This window comes from Heteronotia binoei, chromosome 15, assembly GCF_032191835.1.
Source record: "Heteronotia binoei isolate CCM8104 ecotype False Entrance Well chromosome 15, APGP_CSIRO_Hbin_v1, whole genome shotgun sequence".
Classification (NCBI taxonomy): domain Eukaryota; kingdom Metazoa; phylum Chordata; class Lepidosauria; order Squamata; family Gekkonidae; genus Heteronotia; species Heteronotia binoei.
In genome coordinates this window covers 2,396,288-2,412,514 of record NC_083237.1, presented here as the reverse complement: position 1 = coordinate 2,412,514, position 16,227 = coordinate 2,396,288, and the positions used below count along the sequence as shown (strand labels likewise).

At 50.2% G+C, this 16,227-nt stretch overlaps 1 protein-coding gene across 1 annotated transcript in view; it reads left to right on the top strand.

The window, feature by feature from the left end:
• The first annotated feature begins 1,473 nt into the window (after positions 1-1,473).
• ACADVL (acyl-CoA dehydrogenase very long chain) overlaps positions 1,474-16,227 on the top strand; it is a 47,526-nt gene continuing 32,772 nt past the window's right edge. Inside the window, exons 1-2 of the mRNA XM_060254574.1 lie at positions 1,474-1,589; positions 2,203-2,284. Of these exons, the coding sequence (XP_060110557.1) occupies positions 1,528-1,589; positions 2,203-2,284 (144 nt within the window). The 5' untranslated portion in view covers positions 1,474-1,527. The remainder of the gene's footprint in view (positions 1,590-2,202; positions 2,285-16,227) is intronic.

Sequence of the window (16,227 nt, the reverse complement as noted above, 5' to 3'; positions counted from 1 at the left end):
CACAAAGGAGACGCAGCAGGGTTGTATGTGAGTCCCTGTTTCACCCAGAGCTTTTACAAGCTTCAAAATGCCATTATACAACTTTCAAAAGAGAGCAAAACTTCAGAATTCTTAGCAATCAATTCGACAATTGGAAGCGGTAATCACATGATTACATAAAGGTATTACATCACAGCGTTCCTTGAAGTAGCAGACAGCCTCAGACCAATGGCCCCTCCAGTTCAACACTCTGTGTCACATAAGGACAGAAGAGAAGCAATGTTGGATCAGGCCAATGGCCCCTCCAGTCCAACACTCTGGGTCACATAAGAACATAAGAGAAGCCATGTTGGGTCAGGCCAAAGGCCCCTCCAGTCCAACACTCTGTGTCACATAAGAACATAAGAGAAGCCATGTTGGATCAGTCCAATGGCCCATCCAGTCCAACACCCTGGGTCATATAAGGACATGAGAGAAGCCATGTTGGATCAGGCCAATGGCCCATCCAGTCCAACACTCTGTGTCACACATAAGAACATAAGAGAAGCCATGTTGCCATAAGAACATAAGAGAAGCCATAAGAACATAAGAGAAGCACCAAGAAGACAGTGTCTGTGCCTCAGTCATAAGAACCTAAGAGAAGCCATGTTGGATCAGGCCAATGGCCCATCCAGTCCAACACTCTGTGTCACATAAAAACATAAGAGAAGTGACACAGAGTGTTGGACTGGATGGCCCTTTGGCCTGATCCAACATGGCTTCTCTTAGGTTCTTATGACTGAGGCAGTGACGCTCTGTCTTCTTGGTGCTTGGAGGGGGCACAGTTGGAGGGCTTCTAGTGTCCTGGCTCCACTGATGGACCTGATGGCACCTGGTTTTTTGGCCACTGTGTGACACAGAGTGTTGGACTTGGATGGGCCACTGGCCTGATCCAACATGGCTTTTCTTATGTTCCTTTGTCTGGGGCAGTGATGCTCTGTATTCTTGGCGCTGGGGGAGGCACAGTGGGAGGGCTTCTAGTGTTCTGGCCCCACCGATAGACCTCCTGATAGCACGAGTTTTTTTGGCCCCTGTGTGACACAGAGTGTTGGACTGGATGGGCCACTGGCCTGATCCAACAGGGCTTCTCTTCTGTTCTTATGTTCCGTTATACCCTATAGGAATCGGGCTCCATAGGGAATAATGGAGTGCCCCGCAGACCCTGAAGCGCGGTAGTGGGGAGGGCGTCCAAACCGGGGGCTGCCGGCACCGCAAAGCCTCTGCCCGGAATTAAAGGGGGTCGATCCGCATTGCTGCAGGGTCTCCGTTTCTGTGCCGCTTTGCATCGACTGCAGCCGGCCAAGCTGGACTCCTGCGCAGAAAGCGGCCTCGGGGCGGCGGCGGGGGAGCCTGCCAGGAGAGCCACGTCGGCGCCCGGGGAAAACTACAACTCCCAAGATGCTGCGGGGCGGGGGCGGGGCCCGGCCTGGGGGCGGGGAGAGGCGAGGCGGCTGCGGCAGCAGCGGAAGAAGCGGCGACAGAAGCGGCCGGTTCCCGTCCAGTCTCGCCATGCACGCTCTCCGGCTCCCCGCGCCCGCCTGCTGGCGCCTCCTGCTGCGCCCCGCCCCAAGGTGAGTGGCAAGGGGGTTGTGCCCTCTGCAGGGCCTGGGCGGTGGTGGCCCCAGACCAGGAAGGGGCGCTCTGCAGGGCCTGGGCGGTGGTGGCCCCAGAAGCAGACCTGGGGGTGGGAGGGACGCTCTGCAGTGCCTGGGCGGTGGTGGCCCCAGACCAGGAAGGGGCGCTCTGCAGGGCCTGGGCGGTGGTGGCCCCAGAAGCAGACCTGGGGGGAGGAACGTTCTGCAGGGCTTGGGCGGTGGTGGCCCCTGCGGCAGACCTGGGTGGGAGGGACGCTCTGCAGGGCCTGGGCGGTGGTGGCCCCAGCAGCAGACCTGGGGGAGGGGTGCTCTGCAGGCCCTGGGCGGCGGTGGCCTCAGAAGTCGACGTGGGTGGGAGGGACGCTCTGCAGGGCCTGGGCGGTTGTGGCCCCAGCGGCAGACCTGGGTGGGAGGGACGCTCTGCAGGGCCTGGGTGGCGGCGGCCCCAGCAACAGTCCTGGGTGGGGGGAGGAGCTGGGGGCCAAGCCTGGGAATTAAACTCGGGGTGGGGTTCCCTTTGCGCCCCTGGGACTCTTGCAAGGTGGGATGCGAGAGGCCGAGCCTCACCTGTCCTGTCTCCAACTTGCAGGTCCTTGGGGGTCCCTGCTGGGCAGCTCCCGCCTCTGCAGCAGCCGCTCGGGAGGAGGCTCTATGCGGCGCAGGCTGCGGAGGTAAGTGGGAGGGAGTGGGGGGTTGGGTCCCTCCCTGGCCCTTGGCTGCAGGGGAGCCGATTCCTGCCCCAATCCCCTCTCCTTCAAGAGCTCCCTCAGCCCCACTCACCTCACAGGGCGTCTGTTGTGGGGGAGGGAGATAAAGGAGATTTTAGGCTGCTCTGAGGTCGCTTCGTTCGGCCTCCCAGGATAGGCTGACTGTCCCCTGCCCAAAAGATGCCCGTCTTGCCTCTACCGGGGCCAGGTCCTTTTCGGTCGTGGCCCCAACCTGATGGAATCAGCTCCCTATGGAGATCCGGGCCCTACCTGGCTTGCTAGCCTTTCGTAGGGCCTGTAAAACGGATCTGTTCCGCCAGGTCTTCAGGTGAGGTATAAAATTTGGTATTCCGTAAAATTTGTTTGTGGAATAATTGTAATTGCTTTTATTAATATACGGTTTTAATGTGATTTTATTTACGTTGTGCTCCGCCCTGAGCCCCCACGGGGGAATGGGCGGAATATAAATAAACTATTAATAATAGTAACAATAACTCCACACATTACTCAGGATATATATCCTCAGTCCCCAAGTTGTGTGTGTGGAATGCGCCCTCAAGTGACTTAGAGCAATCCCTTAGGATTTTCAAGGCAAGGGATGAACGGAGGTGGTTTGCCTTTGCTTGCCTGTTTGACGACCCTGGACTTCCCGGGGGGTCTCCCAGCTAAGTACTAACTACGGCTGACTCTGCTTGGCTTCTGAGAGCTGATGCGATCGGGTGAGCCTGAGCCATTCAAGCCAGGGGGAAAGACATTCGGAGGTGGTTTGCCGTTGCCTGGCTCTGCACAACTCTGGACTCTCTCGGTAGTCTCCCGTCCAGGTACTGAATGGGGCGGCCCTTCCTAGTTTCCCGGAGCTGATGAGATCGGGCTAGCCTGGGACATCCAGGTCAAGGCAAAAGACAGGCAGAGATAGTTTGCAACCTCCTACCTCTGCGTAGCAACTCCTTTGCAGGCCGGGGTGGCCAAACTGTAGCTCTTTCACACATATTGTGTGACTCTCGAAACCCCCTTGGGCCAGCTTGGAAGAGGCATTTCTCTCTTTACATCACCTCTCCAAGCCAAGTCAGCCAGCAGCTTGGAGAATGCATTTTAAAGTTAAAGTTGCTTTCTTTGCACCATCAATCTTCCTTCCTTCCTTTCCAGCTTCCTCGGGAGGTGGTGGGCTCTCCTTCCTTGGAGGTTTTTAAACAGAGGCTAGAGGGCCATCTGACAGCAATGAAGATCCTGTGAATTTAGGGGGGGGGGGGTTGTGAGTTTCCTGTATTGTGCAGGGGGTTGGACTAGATGACCCTGGAGGTCCCTTCCAACTCTATGATTCTGATAGAGCAGTTCCTCAGTGGAACAGGCTTCCTCGGGAGGTGGTGGACTCTCCTTCCTTGGAGGTTTTGAAACAAAGGCTAGAGGGGCATCTGACAGCAATGAAGATCCTGTGAATTTAGGGGGAGGGGTTTGTGAGTTTCCTGCCTTGTGCAGGGGGTTGGACTAGATGACCCTAGAGATCCCTTCCAACTCTGATTCTATGATACAATGGGTTGAAATTAAATCAGAAGAGTTTCCCACTCAACCTTACGAAGAACTTCCTTGGGAGGTGGTGGGCTCTCCTTCCTTGGAGGTTTTTCAACAGAGGCTAGATGGCCATCTGACAGCAATGAAGATCCTGTGAATTTAGGGGGAGGTGTTTATGAGTTTCCTGCATTGTGCAGGGGGTTGGACTAGATGACCCTGGAGGTCCCTTCCAAGTCTATGATTCCTTCCTTCCCTCCCTCCCTCCCTCCCTCAAACATCTCATGTTGATGTCTTCTGGCTCTCAAACATCTGACATTTATTCTATGTGGCGCTTACACATAAGTTTGGCCACTCCTGTTTGGGCGTCTCCCCTCCAAGTACAAATCAGGGGTGCTGCCCCTGATTACCTTCTGAGATGGGCCTGGCCTTGGCCGGCCGGGTCAGGGCCCCGTTTTGTGCCGTCATTGCTAAAAACAGAAGAGCCCGCAGTGATTTCCTGTGGTCCCGGATGCTGCCGCTTGGGGGGCCGGGTCCAAATGACAGCTGCGCCGGAGCGTCTCTGCTCTTCCGATGAATGAGTCTCTGCCCCCTCCCCAGATGCGGTGCCCCCTAAGCCACGGCTCCCCCCCAGCATCAGCTGCTCTCAAGCATGACTCTCTAGGGTAAAGTTCATGTTATTCCAGCCGTAAGTAGGGCAAAGGTACTGGCAGGAAGTTTGGCAGGTTTTTCCTAGGGAACAATGGCAGCCCGCGGCCTCAAATATCCCAGTCCCGGGATCTTTGCCAGGATCTCAAATACTTTTTTAGTAATCGTGCAACCCCCTCCCCCAGCTGCTGCGGCCTGCCAGAAATTTGGATTGGAGACCTAGATTCTGCAGGACGGTTCTCCATGCCCTGGCAGTTGCTAGATGGGCCCTGCTGGATTAGTGTTCCAAGGTAGACAGTACTAAGCCCTGGAGGCTTCATCTATCAGTGTGGGTGGGGTGGGAGCCACTGATAAATCCATCCTCTGTCAGTTCAGAGATCCAGTTTGGTGCGCGAACTCTTATCTGGGAGAACTGGGTTTGATTCCCCACTCCTCCACTTGCACCTGCTGGAATGGCCTTGGGTCAGCCATGGCTCTCTTATCTGGGAGAACTGGGTTTGATTCCCCACTCCTCCACTTGCACCTGCTGGAATGGCCTTGGGTCAGCCATAATTCTGGCAGAGGTTGTCATTGAAAGGGCAGCTGCCGTGAGAGCCCTCTCAGCCCCACCCACCTCACAGGGTGTCTGTTGTGGGGGAGGAAGGGAAAGGAGATTTTAGGCCGCTCTGAGACTCTGTCCTTGAAAGGGCAGCTGCTGTGAGAGCCCTCTCAGCCCCACCCACCTCACAGGGTGTCTGCTGTGGGGGAGGAAGATAAAGGAGATTGTGAGCCGCTCTGAGACTCTTGAAATTCGGAGTGGAGGGAGGGATATAAGTCCAGCGTCGCCGTCGTCTTCTTTAGTGTCTCTGGCTGTCCTCGTATCATGTAATAATGAGTTCCGTAAGCTGCTTCTGCGCTGTCAGGAAACTGGGTTTGGGGTTAGAACGAAGTAGGAGTCAAGTGGCATCTTTAAGACCAACAAAGTTTTATTCAGAACGGAAGCTTTCGTGTGCTCTGGCCACACTTCATCCGACGAGGAATCAGGTACAGTGAGCAGAGCTACACATAGCCAGTAGGCAGTGGTTTAGAATGCAAAATGGTACAAATTTAAGATCCAGTGACAGAATAGTAAAAATTAACAAATTGAGCAAACCTTTGATCTGGGTAGCATGAGGGTGAGAAAGCGATAAAACAGCAACGTGTCAAAATGTGAGAATGTCTGTTAATCGCGTTATTGCAGGGGTGGCCAATGGTAGCTCTCCAGATGTTTTTTCCTACAACTCCCATCAGCCCCAGCAAGCATGGCTAATGGCTGGGGCTGATGGGAGTTGTAGGCAAAAAACATCTGGAGAGCTACCGATGGCCACTCCTGCTCTATTGAATAAGCCTGGGCCAAAAAGAGGGTGTTCCTTTCTCAGAAGTTTTCCCCATCCAACTAATTCACCTTTTAACATGTAACAAACATATAGTTTGCCATTAGAAGAAAAATGCATTAAAATATAGTGGAAGATGGGTTTAGTATATGTAATGAGATAACAGCCAATATCCTACTTGAATATGTCAGTACAGCTAAAAGAGAAACACTTTGGATAGTGACGTTCTTGTCCACCTAATTTACTTTCTAACATGTAAACATCATCCTAGTTTGCCATTAGGGAAAAAGGAATACAATAAAATATAGTGAAAATGAGTGAAGTATATGTAATGGGATAAACAGCCAATATCCCTATTTTGAGTATGTCAATACAAAAAATTAAGAACATAAGAGAAGCCATGTTAGATCAGGCCAATGGCCCATCCAGTCCAACATTCTGTGTCACACAGCGGCCAAATATATATATATATATACACACACACACACAAAATGTGGCTAATAGCCACTGATGGACCTCTGCTCCATATTTTTATCTAAACCCCTCTTGAAGGTGGCCATGCTTGTGGACGCCACCACCTCCTGTGGCAGTGAATTCCACATGGTAATCACCCTTTGGGTGAAGAAGTACTTCCTTTTATCCGTTTTAACCTGTCTGCTCAGCAATTTCATCGAATGCCCGCGAGTTCTTGTATTGTGAGAAAGGGAGAAAAGTACTTCTTTCTCTACTTTCTCCATCCCATGCATTATCTTGTAAACCTCTATCATGTCACCCCTCAGTCGACGTTTCTCCAAGCTAAAGAGCCCTAAGCGTTTCAACCTTTCTTCATAGGGAAGGTGTTCCAGCCCTTTAATCATTCTAGTTGCCCTTTTCTGAACTTTCTCCAATGCTATAATATCCTTTTTGAGGTGCGGCGACCAGAACTGCACACAGTATTCCAAATGAGACCGCACCATCGATTTATACAGGGGCATTATGATACTGGCTGATTTGTTTTCAGTTCCCTTCCTAATAATTCCCAGCATGGCGTTGGCCTTTTTTATTGCAAACGCACACTGTCTTGACATTTTCAGTGAATTATCTACCATGACCCCAAGATCTCTCTCTTGGTCAGTCTCTGCCAGTTCACACCCCATCAACTTGTATTTGTAGCTGGGATTCTTGGCCCCAATGTGCATTACTTTGCACTTGGCCACATTGAACCGTATCTGCCACGTTGACGCCCACTCACCCAGCCTCAACAGATCCCTTTGGAGTTCCTCACAATCCTCTCTGGTTCTCACCACCCTGAACAATTTAGTGTCATCCGCAAATTTGGCCACTTCACTGCTCACTCCCAACTCTAAATCATTTATGAACAAGTTAAAGAGCATGGGACCCAGTACCGAGCCCTGCGGCACCCCGCTGCTTACCGTCCTCCACTGCGAAGACTGCCCATTTATCCTCACTCTCTGCTTCCTATTACTTAGCCAGTTTTTGATCCACAAGAGGACCTGTCCTTTTACTCCATGACTCTCAAGCTTTCTAAGGAGCCTTTGATGAGGAACTTTATCAAAAGCTTTCTGGAAGTCAAGGTAAACAACATCTATCGGGTCTCCTTTGTCCACATGTTTGTTCACCCCCTCAAAGAAATGTAACAGGTTAGTGAGGCAAGATCTTCCCCTACAGAACCCATGCTGAGTCTTCCTCAATAACTCGTGTTCATCAATGTGTTCATCAACATAAGAGAAGCCATGTTGGATCAGGCCAGTGGCCCCTCCAGTCCAACACTCTGCATCACATAAGAACATAAGAGAAGCCATGTTGGATCAGGCCAATGGCCCATCCAGTCCAACACTCTGGGTCACATAAGAACATAAGAGAAGCCACGTTGGATCAGGCCAATGGTTCATCCAGTCCAACACTCTGTGTCACATAAGAACATAAGAGAAGCCACGTTGGATCAGGCCAATGGTCCATCCAGTCCAACACTCTGTGTCACATAAGAACATAAGAGAAGCCATGTTGGATCAGGCCAATGGTCCATCCAGTCCAACACTCTGTGTCACATAAGAACATAAGAGAAGCCACGTTGGATCAGGCCAATGGTCCATCCAGTCCAACACTCTGTGTCACATAAGAACATAAGAGAAGCCACGTTGGATCAGGCCAATGGCCCATCCAGTCCAACACTCTGGGTCACATAAGAACATAAGAGAAGCCACGTTGGATCAGGCCAATGGCCCCTCCAGTCCAACACTCTGGGTCACATAAGAACATAAGAGAAGCCACGTTGGATCAGGCCAATGGCCCCTCCAGTCCAACACTCTGTGTCACATAAGAACAGAAGAGAAGCCACGTTGGATCAAGCCAATGGCCCTTCCAGTCCAACACTCTGTGTCACATAAGAACATAAGAGAAGCCACGTTGGATCAGGCCAATGGCCCTTCCAGTCCAACACTCTGTGTCACATAAGAACATAAGAGAAGCCCTGTTGGATCAGGCCAGTGGCCCCTCCAGTCCCACACTCTGTGTCACACAGTGGCCAATGTGTGTGTGTGTGTGTGTATATGCACACACACACATACATATATATACACTGTGGCTAATAGCCACTGATGGACCTCTGTTCCATATTTTTATCCAACCCCTCTTAAAGCTGGCTATGCTTGTAGCTGCCACCACCTCCTGTGGCAGTGAGTTCCACATGTTAATCATCCTTTGGGTGAAGAAGTACTTCCTTTTATCCGTTTTAACCTGACTGCTCAGCAATTTCATGGAATGCCCACGAGTTCTTGTATTGTGAGAAAGGGAGAAAAGGACTTCTTTCTCTGCTTTCTCCATCCCATGCATAATCTTGTCAACCTCTTATCATGTCACCCCGCAGTCGACGCTTCTCCAAGCTAAAGAGCCCCGAGCGTTTTAACCTTTCTTCATTTGGAAAGTGTTCCAACCCTTTAATCATTCTAGTTGCCCTTTTCTGCACTTTTCCCAATGCTACAATATCCTTTTTGAGGTGCGGTGGCCAGAATTGTACACAGGATTCCTGCAGCCAAGTCACGCTTTTGGAGGCGGGGCTGTAGCCGGGACATCTGGCAGGATCCAGAAGCTCCTATTCAGACCCTGCCAGCCTATCCAGAAAGATGCCATGGCTGGTGTGACAGGAAGCCACCAAGAGGTCCGGCAGAATCAACCGGGTGGCACTCTCCCAGTGCCCGAATTTTTTTTCATACCAAACCCTGAATCTGGATTGAAAAGGAGCTAGATGTTTCATCTCTTCTGGGAGCACAAAACCGCCACCACCCTTTCAAGCGTTTCGCCCAAGAGTGGAGTGTCGACCGCTAGGGAGTAATTACGCAGGTCACTGAGATCCACAAACGTGTTCTTCAGGAACTGTCTGTGGACCACCTCTTTATAAGTGCCTTCCCACAGGGAGGTGTTTAAGGTCCCTGCCCTGCCAAGACAAAAATGCTGCTTGACTCTGCTTTCTTCTACTGCCAAATACCTTCTGCCCCCAGCCTTGTCTGATCATCCGGCCTCACCAACTGGAAGGGATCCAGATTGCATTGTGTGCAGTCGTTATGAACCAGCTTGGTGTGAGAGCCAGTATGGTGTGTAGTGGTTAAATGCACGGGCTCTTATCTGGGAGAACCAGGGCTGACTCCCCCCTCCTCCACTTGCACCTGCTAGCATGGCCTTGGGTCAGCCAGAGCTCTGGCAGAGGTTGTCCTTGAAAGGGCAGCTGCTGTGAGAGCTCTCTCAGCCCCCCCCCCCCCCCGCCCGGCCTCACAGGGTGTCTGTTGTGGGGGAGGAAGGAAAAGGAGATTGTAGGCCGCTCTGAGACTCTGTCCTTGAAAGGGCAGCTGCTGTGAGAGCTCTCTCAGCCCCACCTGCCTCACAGGGTGTCTGTTGTGGGGGAGGAAGGGAAAGAAGATTGTGAGCCGCTCTGAGACTCTTCAGAGTGGAGGGCGGGATATAAATCCTATATCTTCATCTGCCTCACAGGGTGTCTGTTGTGGGGGAGGGAAGGGAAAGGAGATTGTGAGCTGCTCTGAGACTCTTCAGAGTGGAGGGCGGGATATAAATCCTATATCTTCATCTGCCTCACAGGGTGTCTGTTGTGGGGGAGGGAAGGGAAAGGAGATTGTGAGCCACTCTGAGATTCAGAGTGTAGGGTGCGGTATAAATCCAATATCATCATCATCTTCACATGAAGCTGCCTTATACTGAACCAGACCTTTTTAGTCCATCAGGGTCAGTACTGTCTACTCAGACTGGCAGCAGCTCTCTCTCCAGGGTTTCTGACTAAGGTCTTCCATGTCACCCTGTGAGATCCTTGAAGTGGAGATTCCAGGGATTGAACCTGGGACCTTCTGCATGCCAAGCAGAGTCTCTACCACTGAGCCACAGCCCTTCTCCTTTAGTCTCCAGGGTCTCAGGCAGAGGTCTTTCCCATCACCTCCTGCCTGGTCCTTTAACTGGAGATGCTGGGGATTGAACCTGGAACCTTCTGTATGCCAGGCAGAGGCTCTGCCACTGAGCCACAGGCCATCTCCTTTAGTCTCCAGGGTCTGAGACAGAGGTCTTTCCCATCACCTCCTGCCTGGTCCTTCTAAGGGGAGATGCTGGGGATTGAACCTGGGACCTTCTGCACACCAGGCAGAGGCTCTGCCACTGAGCCACTGCAGCCCCTTTCTTTAGATTGATTGATTAAATTTAGGGATTGCCCCATCCCTGCCATAGCAGGGCTCTGGGCAATGTACAAATTCGACAGTTTCAGTAAGACAGTTACAATAAATACATAATTAAAACATAGAAAAGATTAGAACAATGTAAAACCAGATGGCCATTGATATATCCAGTTAAACTGCAGGCTGCCAGCTACTCCATGGGCAAGGTGGGAGGGGGAAAGTGAGCTGAATCGAACAAACGGGCGGCCAGTTTGAGATGAAACCATCACTGTCCTCGGTGTGAAGCACTTTTTATTTTAGCAACATATGATGTTCAATTTCAATAAAACATTAATAAACTCACTAGCTATCTCGTACATTGCTATTTCCCCCCCTTCCTTCCCCCCTATAGCTTGACTCCGGCCGGTGTCATTTGATTAAAATATAAAAAGAAGGTAACCTTATCTCTTAAGAATCTTATAACATAAAAATAGAAAAGAAAAATATAAAATTGTTATTTTACAAAAAAAACATATTTCTAATAATACTAATACCTAACCCTAACTTCATTGTTATAGTACACCTTCGTTCTTCGTTTTAATATTTTTAACACTGAATTGTTATCAAAAATTGCCCAATGTCCTTTTATCTTCCATTCTTTTTCTATATATCTTCTGTATTTTCCCTAGTCCATTTTAAATCCATCCAACTCATAGTCTTTTAAGATTCTTGTCCCGTCACTGTTCTCAGTTGAAAGCCCCTCTCTTGTAAAGATTGTTGGTGTTGAAAGACATAAGAATATAAGAGAAGCCATGTTGGATCAGGCCAATGGCCCATCCAGTCCAACACTCTGTGTCACATAAGAACATAAGAGAAGCCATGTTGGATCAGGCCAATGGCCCATCCAGTCCAACACTCTGTGTCACACAGTGGCCAAAATTTTTTTATATATATATACACACACACAGACACTGTGGCTAATAGCCACTGATGGACCTCTGGTCCATATTTTTATCTAAACCCCTCTTGAAGGTGACCATGCTTGTGGCTGCCACCACCTCCTGTGGCAGTGAATTCCACATGTTAATCACCCTTTGGGTGAAGAAGTACCTACTTCCTTTTATCCGTTTTAACCTGTCTGCTCAGCAATTTCATTGAATGCCCACGAGTTCTTGTATTGTGAGAAAGGGAGAAAAGCACCTCTTTCTCTACTTTCTCCATCCCATCCATTATCTTGTAAACCTCTCTCATGTCACCCTGCAGTCGACTGGGTGGAGCTTCACCGTTATGACTTGGGGCTACTGCTCTGACTTAGCAGTGGTTTCCAGAGGGAATATTTGTTCAAGGGTGATCAATGCTGTAGACCAGGGGTGGCCAACGGTAGCTCTCCAGATGTTTTTTGCCTACAACTCCGATCAGCCCCAGCCAGCATGGCCAATGACTGGGGCTGATGGGAGTTGTAGGCAAAAAACATCTGGAGAGCTACCGTTGGCCACCCCTGCTGTATAAAAAGAGCATGAGCATTGGAGGCCTTCTGAGCACCCTCTGCTACAAAGCAGCCGCGCCCCGTGACTTTATCTCAAGCCTTTAATCAATGAAACGCAAGAAAGGTGAGCTACACCCTGTCAGCATTTGCTGTGCCCAATAGACAAATGTTGGGTTGTCAGATCTGGGGATTCCTTCAAACAGCACCTCAGCAGACAGAAATTCAGCAGGTGAAGTTATTTTCCCCATAGAGATGGAGGCAATACAGAGAGCTTCCCTGTTAGACTTTCTAACTGTGTGCAGAACGAAGGTCAAGTCCAATGGTCCTTTGTTTAAGACCAACAAAGTTTCGTTTGGTGTAGTGGTTGAGTGTGTGGACTCTTATCTGGGAGAACGGGGTTTGATTCCCCACTCCTTCACTTGCAGCTGCTGGAATGGCCTTGGGTCAGCCGTAGGTCTCGCAGGAGTTGTCCTTGAAAGGGCAGCTGCTGAGAGCTCTCTCAGCCCTTCCCACCTCACAGGGTGTCTGTTGTGGGGGGAGAAGATATAGGGGATTGTAAGCCGCTCTGAGTCTCTGATTCTGAGAGAAGGATGGGGTATAAATCTGCAATTCTCCTTCTTGCAGCTGCTGGAACGGCCTATCAGCCGTAGCTCTCATAGGAGTTATCCTTGAAAGGGCAGCTGCTGTGAGAGCCCTCTTATCCCCACCCACCTCACAGGGTGTCTGTTGTTGGGGGAGAGAAGATATAGGCGATTGTGAGTCGCTCTGAGTCTCTGATTCAGCGAGAAGGGCGGCGTATAAGTCTGCAATTCTTCTTCTTTTATTCAAGTTATGAACTTTCATGTGCACGCACTCTTCCTCAGATACATCAAAGTGGAAGTTACCGGTACATATATATAGGCGGAGGGCGAGCAGCAAATTAGCACACTGCATAATAAAGGTGTTTACCAGATGCAAGAACCAAACAGGAATAACAAGCTTAGTTGATGTGGTCACCATTTGTTTGGGATTAATTAATTTTGAGGCAAGCCATAGTGATATTTGCTCCTCATGGCAGAGATCTTGGTGCCCAAGTTAGGAGATCTCAAGAGGCACGCCCCTCATGGAGGTGAAAATGTATGAGTGAGTTTAGCAATTGATAGGACCTTCAAGGGACTCCAGAATCTGCAGCTCAAGGTCGGGTTGCATCATTCCGCCCAGTGGTAGAGTCAGCACTGCCAGAAAGAGAGATGGTGCAACTGGATGAGCCAGGCCTGCATTATCTGCCCTGCATTATCTGCCCTGCCTCTCAGTCGAAACCCAGCAAGTTACCGGACAATCAGAAGTGGTCCATCAAGTCTAGCCACTGAGACTCTTCGGAGTGGAGGGCGGGATATAAATCCAATATCTTCATCTACCTCACAGGGTGTCTGTTGTGGGGGGGAGGAAGGGAAAGGAGATTGTGAGCCACTCTGAGACTCTTCGGAGTGGAGGGCGGGATATAAATCCAATATCTTCATCTACCTCACAGGGTGTCTATTGTGGGGGAGGAAGGGAAAGGAGATTGTGAGCCGCTCTGAGACTCTTCGGAGTGGAGGGCGGGATATAAATCCAATATCTTCATCTACCTCACAGGGTGTCTGTTGTGGGGGGGAGGAAGGGAAAGGAGATTGTGAGCCACTCTGAGACTCTTCGGAGTGGAGGGCGAGATATAAATCCAATATCTTCATCTACCTCACAGGGTGTCTATTGTGGGGGAGGAAGGGAAAGGAGATTGTGAGCCGCTCTGAGACTCTTCGGAGTGGAGGGCGGGATATAAATCCAATATCTTCATCTACCTCACAGGGTGTCTGTTGTGGGGGAGGAAGGGAAAGGAGATTGTGAGCCGCTCTGAGACTCTTCGGAGTGGAGGGCGGGATATAAATCCAATATCTTCATCTACCTCACAGGGTGTCTATTGTGGGGGAGGAAGGGAAAGGAGATTGTGAGCCGCCCTGAGACTCTTCGGAGTGGAGGGCGGGATATAAATCCAATATCTTCATCTACCTCACAGGGTGTCTGTTGTGGGGGGGAGGAAGGGAAAGGAGATTGTGAGCCACTCTGAGACTCTTCGGAGTGGAGGGCGGGATATAAATCCAATATCTTCATCTACCTCACAGGGTGTCTGTTGTGGGGGAGGAAGGGAAAGGAGATTGTGAGCCGCTCTGAGACTCTTCGGAGTGGAGGGCGGGATATAAATCCAATATCTTCATCTACCTCACAGGGTGTCTGTCGTGGGGGAGGAAGGGAAAGGAGATTGTGAGCCGCTCTGAGACTCTTCGGAGTGGAGGGCAGGATATAAATCCAATATCTTCATCTACCTCACAGGGTGTCTGTTGTGGGGGAGGAAGGGAAAGGAGATTGTGAGCTGCTCTGAGACTCTTCGGAGTGGAGGGCGGGATATAAATCCAATATCTTCATCTACCTCACAGGGTGTCTGTTTTGGGGGAGGAAGGGAAAGGAGATTGTGAGCTGCTCTGAGACTCTTCGGAGTGGTGGGCGGGATATAAATCCAATATCTTCTTCTTCTTCTAACTAGTAGTCAGGGGCCCACTGCCTTCGAATGTGGCAGCTCCTTTTACCTCTAAGCAAATAAAAATAAATTCTCCCCTGTGAGCCTTGCCTAGTCTCCTTTTAAAAATGCTGTGACAGTCGCTACAACCGGTGTTTATTAATCCAACAAGCAAATTACTTGTGGGCTGATAAAGTGTCTGCGTTCCAGTCTTGTAAGAGAGCGAGGAAAAGTTTGTTTGCTTAAAGCATTTATTATTCACCTTCTTTTTGGTGCTCAAGGGGGCTTACAGTGTAGCATAAAGCATATTAAAAACATAAAAATCAATATTTTAAATCACCATTTTAACCAAGTGCAGCCTTAAATAATACTGTCTTCAGATGCCACCTAAAAATCAAAAGGGAGAGGGCCGGCTGCACCTCCCTTGGGAAGTTCTTCCACAGTTACGGGGATGCCACCAAAAAGATCCTGTCTCATGTACCCACCAAACAAGTTGCCTCAGGCCAGCTCCTCCCTGTGATCGTATTCCTGGGCAGAAACAAATAGGACAGGGGTATCAACCATGCTGCCGAGGGGCTGAATCAGGCCCCCAGAGGGCTCCAATCAGGCCCTTGAGCAACTGGCTCTTGTCCGCTTCCTTCTCCCTCTCTCTTGCTTCCTTCTGCATCTCAGCTGGCTTTGCAAGGGTTGCTCAGTCGCACAGCAGAGCTACAGAGCAAAACCTCAGTTTTCTCCATTGATTGAGGCTCCTCCACCACCTGGTCCCTGTCAGAACTCAAGAACTTCAAACGGATCCCATACTTAGTTACAAAGCTAGGATTTTATTGAAGAGAACTAGGTGCTGGAAAAGGCAAGATAACAGTAATGGCGAGAGCCAGCATCAGCTTGATTTTATACACGTAAAGCAAACATCTCACAAAGCCACAATTCACATTGTAGGGCGCAGCTGTCTTCTCACCATCACTATCAGTAGAGAGGATGCCTCCCTACTCCGAAGGCCATGCTGTTCGGCTTCAAAGGGTCTCAGTGTGAGAATGTGCAGAGACAAGACATAATTCATTCTACAGCCCCAAATATTTTGGATACCAGTGGGGCAAGGTTAATTACTATTCAGGCACTCTGGGTTAAGCAGAGGTTACAACATGGAGTCAGTTTGGTTCAGTAACAATACAGCTCCAAGCCACAATAAAACTACCATACAGCATTGGTCACATTATAGAGGACCAGCAGCAAAGATACAAGTTCTGACATACTGCCCCCCCTAAGCGCCCCCTCCCGCGGGGCCGGCCTTGGGCTTGTGCGGGTACAGTAGGTGAAACTTTTTCAGCAGTTGCGGTGCCACTACATTCTGAGACTCGACCCACTCGTCACAGCTCGGGGGGAAGTGTTTCCACCTGATCAAATAATACAGTTTCCCCCGTTTGACTCTGGAGTCCAGTATCTCCTGGACTTCATGGTGACTCTGACCCCTCACTGTCGTCGGAGGGGGCGGTGGGGCCCTGGGATGGAAGGACGTAGCACCAGGGTCTTTCCGAAGCAAGCTGCAATGAAAAACAGGATGGATCTTACTTAGTGATTTGGGTAGTTCGAGTTCTACCGTTACTTTATTTATCACCCTTTTGATTTTGAAAGGTCCTAGGAACTTCAGTGCAAGTTTGCGGCAGGACTGGGGAAGGGGAAGGTTCTTTGTCGACAGGAAAACTGTATCCCCCACCTTCAGATCCCACTCCGGGGAG